The sequence below is a fragment of the Hippocampus comes genome, unplaced genomic scaffold (assembly GCF_001891065.2).
Source record: "Hippocampus comes isolate QL1 unplaced genomic scaffold, H_comes_QL1_v1.1 scaffold238, whole genome shotgun sequence".
In the NCBI taxonomy this organism is placed as follows: Eukaryota; Metazoa; Chordata; class Actinopteri; order Syngnathiformes; family Syngnathidae; genus Hippocampus; species Hippocampus comes.
This window is the reverse complement of record NW_017806177.1, coordinates 834,267-839,447: the sequence shown is the minus strand read 5'-3', so window position 1 is coordinate 839,447 and position 5,181 is coordinate 834,267. Positions and strand designations below refer to the sequence as shown.

The following is a 5,181-nucleotide window of genomic DNA, read 5'->3' as shown; positions in this document are numbered from 1 at the left end:
CGTTTCTTCTTACAACAGCCACCTGCCTGGCATCCTGCCTTGTTAATAGAAACGTGTGTTGCAGGCTGTGGCGCAAATCTTCGTTGACAGAAATGTTGAAATGTAATATTTATTCGACATATTTTTACAGCATTGGAAAATGTTAAGAATGTTTGTCCTCCTACAGAAACCATATTCAAACAAAAAATATATTTTCACTCCCCCATCTTTTTCAATTTTCAAACATTTTAAAAAGCTCCAGGGAGCCACGAGGCCTCCGGAGCCGCGTGTTGCCGACCCCCGGTCTACATCTTTTGGGGTTTGTTTGGTCTTTGTTTGTATTTTGTATTGGCTTATCTCGTGACAATAGGAATATTAAAAAAGATGAAATTAACAACATTTTGGCAGAAGAGATTTCAGCGATAGATGCCAGCAGTAGGTTAGAATGGTTGTGTCTCCAAAATACCGTATTTTCTGCACTATAAGGCGCACCTAAAAGCATTCCATTTTCTCAAAAGCCGACAGTGCGCCTTATAATCTGATGCACCTTATATATGGATCAATATTCAGATTTCTTGGACGTAGTATTTCAAATGTTCTGTTAAGTGCTTTGTTACAGCTGCAGCGGTTGTGAAAGAGCTATATAAATAAGCCTGTATTGTATTGTATTAGCTGTCACATAGCTCAACTGGATGCATAGCGCAACTGCAGCCAGGATTGTCGCTTCGATTCTATGCGCCTTATAATGCAGTGCGCCCTATATATGAAAACATTTTTAAAATAGGCCATTCGTTGAAGGTGTGCCTTATACTCCGAAGCACCTTATAGTGTGGAAAACATGGTCGTCTCTTTTCAGGAAGTAGGGGAAAAAAGAACGCATGTTTCTTAAGCCATCCGTATTGCAAGCCATTTTAAACTCTTACGGTTGGTCAGTTAGTTGTAAAAAATCGAAGTCCCACGTGGGGACTGACCAATAATACAAGATTTGTGAAAAAATGTGTAATTCACCAAATTCGGATGTGGGATTTTTCCACCCTAAATTATCCAGTATTATTGTCTCTATAAAAATGTTACATCATCTTATAATCATCCATCAACTGATCATGTATTCACTGCAATTACCCTCTTGTTTTAACAGGCACTGGAAATCATCCGAAAGTACAACTTTTCTGCTGCAATCTTTGCTCCTGGTTGGGTGTATGAGATGCAAGAAAAATCAGACTTTCGTCATAATCAGGATAGGTGAGGTGATCACATTAGTTTGGATTCTATATTGTATCATTATTAATATCAGAAGTGTTCCGATATGTAAATGTGCTTGATTCGGACTGACTGACTGACTGCAATAATCTTTGAAAATGTGTAGATTCTGGGCTCTTCTGAAAAACTACCTGTACATTCATCGTCCAGCGGTGAAGCTCCCCTTTGTGTCTTCCTTCTGTCAGGGCTTTGGGAATGCTGTCTATTGGAAAGGAAAGGTACAGTCCTGAAAGAGGTTGTGTAAAACCATTGCAAATGTTACTTGGTCAACGTTGTTATATGATGATACAGATAAAATAATTGTAAAATTTCTTCACATAGCATGGCTTAAAGCAGGGGCCCCCAACCTTTTTTGCCCCACGGACCGGTTTATGTCAGACAATATTTTCAAGGACCGGCATTTAAGGTGTGGCGGAAATAATTCAACGAAATAATATGGTATGAGCTGCATGAAAACTGTGCCGTTTTCGAAATATAATAATAAACACAAGGAGCGTCTAATCTGGCCTCAACACTCCGATCGCTATGGCAATGTTTAATGCCTTCAAAATACGGTACAACGCAAATTCAAAGTGCATGAAAATGACGACTCACCACAGCACCGAACTTGATTTTCTGCAACCAGACGGTCCCATCTCGGGGTAATAGGAGACAATGACACCTCAAGTGTGTAGTTTATGTCCAGTCTACTTTGTAAATTTGTTTTCGTCGCCGTTGCTGCAGAGACACCCCCCCCCCCCCCCCCGCCTCACACATGTAGGATGTCGAAATAGCAACAGTGCTATTGTGGCGATCTCAGAGTAGTCAGCCATAACTTTCATCCAGTTGTCTCGAACGTACTTTTAAGGCCGCCGTGATTTGCGATCTCCAGCAGTTTTTTTACTCATTTTGCGAGCTCCTGCGTTTTGTTTTGAAGTCATCGGTCACGTGAAGCAGAAGCGTGGCTTGACGTGTGTCAAGCGTGACACAGATGGATGTCACGGAGAATCCGGTAGTTTTTCAAAATAAAACATCTTTCGTATTCCGAAATAAATAAAACGGAATTAAAAGTTCAAGTTCTTTCTGTGCGGCCCGGTACCAAATGCCCGGCAGACCGGTACCGGTCCGCTGACCGGCAGTTGGGGACCCCTGGCTTAAAGTACTCCAGAATAGTGCCAGATTTCCAGTGTATGATTTTATTAATTTTTTCCCCCCCGAATAGATCTCACCCTCCACATGTGCGTTTGTGTCTGAAGTGTTTTCACAGCGAAGCAAATCAAAGGAGTAAATCCATCCAAGTTATGCAATACTATTGTATGGATGGGTACTGAACTCGGCTTCTTTTGATACCACTGTGTACCGTCATTTGTTTGAAATTTGTTTCAGATGTCATTTTGTTATGTTTATCAGAATTTATATATTCACAAGTAAATATTAAATTTCAGGACCTTTTTTTTGGGGGGGGGGGGCTTTTTCCTTTATAGTCTGAAAGAAATAGCCGTTGGCAGGTTGATGAAATTAAGTATTTTTGTTAACCTGCCTCATTTTTGTCCTCGCTATGTAGCATGAAACAAAGAAGAATTGGTTCAACTTGAGTGCCCAGGAAATCCAACCATGGTACTACCATGAGCAACTGGAGGGTGTTGGCTGGGTAAGGAGCCGTGGTTGCCCAGAGGATGCCTGGAATGGAGGCTCTTCGCTGCTCCTGGATGGTCTCATCCCTGCCACGCATAGTTCTCCAGTCTGTGCTAAGTCTGTCTGAATTTTACTCAGCCTCACATCAATTTCTGGAGGAATATCAGTGTCCCCTGATCTTGTCTTTTCTTGTGCTTATTTAATTTTACAGGATCTTCTCTCTCCATGTGCCTTTATCCAACACGCTGTTCAGCATTGTATACAAGTCATCTTCTCAAGTCACGGTTTCGCTGGAGCTCAGGATAACCGATGCTGGTGTTAGTTCAGAGGAGCAGAACCAGGATATCAAAAGTAGGTTTCTCACGCTCTCCTTTTCCAAAACATCATGATCTGGGAAGTTTGGCATCACCCCTTCTATAACTCACTCACCCTTATATCATTATATAATAACTCATTAACCCACCCCTTTATATGATTTTTTTTGGTATTTATTTTTAGTTTTTGTTTTACTTTTTAATACTCTGCAAAGCCAAACCAGTCTGAATGGGCCACTGTGATAACAAGACAGCTGTCCTCAAAACACAGGCCACACATACGGTAATTATGAACGTTCATACATAACTGCAATTTAAATATCTGCCATTTTCTTTTTTATTTTCGTACATATTTTGGTGTGCCATTGAATTGGCGTGAAATTTAATCGGACGAAATTGACATCTTTATCTGAGAAACGTCATCGGGGGTTGGAGTAGTTACCTCAATTCACGGGAAAAAAAAATTATTAATGCAAAATTTATGATTTTGCTCCCATTTTTTCATGAGCTGGACTCAAAGACATAAAACGTTTTCTACATAGACAAAAGGCTAATTTCTCTCAAATGCTTGTCAAAAATCTGTCTAAATATGTGTAGTGGACACTTTCTCACCCCGCCCCCTCCCAAAGATACTAATTAAAGATAGCATGATTATTGCACTGTCACATGTCAATGTATTGTGGGGTCAGTATATAGTGTGACCACCATTTTCCTTAGGCAGCATCACCAAACTGGTCACATGAAAAGAAAACACCGCCCGCCCCAGCTATACATTGTCTGTGCCAGCACTAGTCAAAACGCGGTACTCTGTTAAAAAATTATTTGTGGGACAAAAATTAAAAAGGATAAATAATCGACAAAAGGGAGGCACCATCTTTGACAAAATCAGCTGCAGGTGTAGTGATAACAAAGCACTAGTTCAGGGTTATTATCTGCTATCTCTGCACTCATTTGAACGGTGTCAGCAGCGCCACGATGGAAAGTCTGGGTTTTAGACAAACAAAATATTTCGGTGCAGTGTCGGACCAAATGTGTGCCGTGTGAACAGGGCTAATAAGGCGTGAAAGTATTTAGGTTAGTTACATTTGAGCCAGCCCGGTTGGTTGAAAATGGAGAGCTGTTAAATACCTTTTCATGGCACTTTGTGTATTTTATCGAATACAATACGAACATTTTCTGCCTGCAGTGAAAAGTGTGTCTCCAGTTCTCCTCGATGAAGAGCACGAGCTCATTCAGCAGTTTCCTCATCTACATGACAATTGGAAGAATGCAAATTGGACCGTCAGGTAAAAAAAAAATGCTTTTAAGTGGGTTCATGTGCTGTTGCACTACCTAATCTAAAACTGCTTTTTGACGAAAAAAATATTGTTTGGTTCCAGTAATTTAGCTCTGTCAAGACTTGACAGATTCAAACCACATGGTTTTAAAGCCAGAGATGAAAGTCCTCCCGATTTTCCCGGAATTCCGGGTTTTTCAAAATTTTATGAAAATTTCTCCGGAGAATTGAGGAAAATTTGCATAAAATTAATCCGGATATTAGTTGACAACATTGAACGAAGACGCGTTTGAGTTCGTTGTATTGCTTTCACGAGCATAGCCATATTGAGGCACTAACACGAGTAACAGTGAAGAGATTTTTGTTTGTGTAATAACGACAGAAGACATGACGGCGTTTGACTAATGGTTTAGTAGAACGAATGGCAACTCGCAACAACAGTTGCAAGCGTCATTTTGCCTCTTGGGCTATACCATCTCAACTAGAACGTGGGGGATAGTCGCCAAACAATTTTCGTCTTTTTATAAACACACCTGCTACACCCCAGTGGAACGATTAAAAAACGCCGTGGACAAGACAGTTGTCGTAAAAAATATATTTGGCCAAAAAGGGAAAAACACAGATTGGCAGAAAATCGTGTCCGTCCGACTTCGAGTGTCGTCTCGGCTAACTTAGCTGAGCTGTTGTCGTGTGTGACATCATTTGCGTCGGCGCTGATTGGTTGAAATCAAAAGACGC

General features: G+C 40.8%; 1 protein-coding gene across 1 annotated transcript in view; it reads left to right on the top strand.

Annotated features, from left to right (window-relative positions):
- The window catches only part of engase (endo-beta-N-acetylglucosaminidase), a 17,999-nt gene that overhangs the window by 7,727 nt on the left and 5,091 nt on the right, over positions 1-5,181 (top strand). Inside the window, exons 8-12 of the mRNA XM_019897394.1 lie at positions 1,118-1,221; positions 1,346-1,457; positions 2,783-2,970; positions 3,065-3,204; positions 4,354-4,453. Of these exons, the coding sequence (XP_019752953.1) occupies positions 1,118-1,221; positions 1,346-1,457; positions 2,783-2,970; positions 3,065-3,204; positions 4,354-4,453 (644 nt within the window). The remainder of the gene's footprint in view (positions 1-1,117; positions 1,222-1,345; positions 1,458-2,782; positions 2,971-3,064; positions 3,205-4,353; positions 4,454-5,181) is intronic.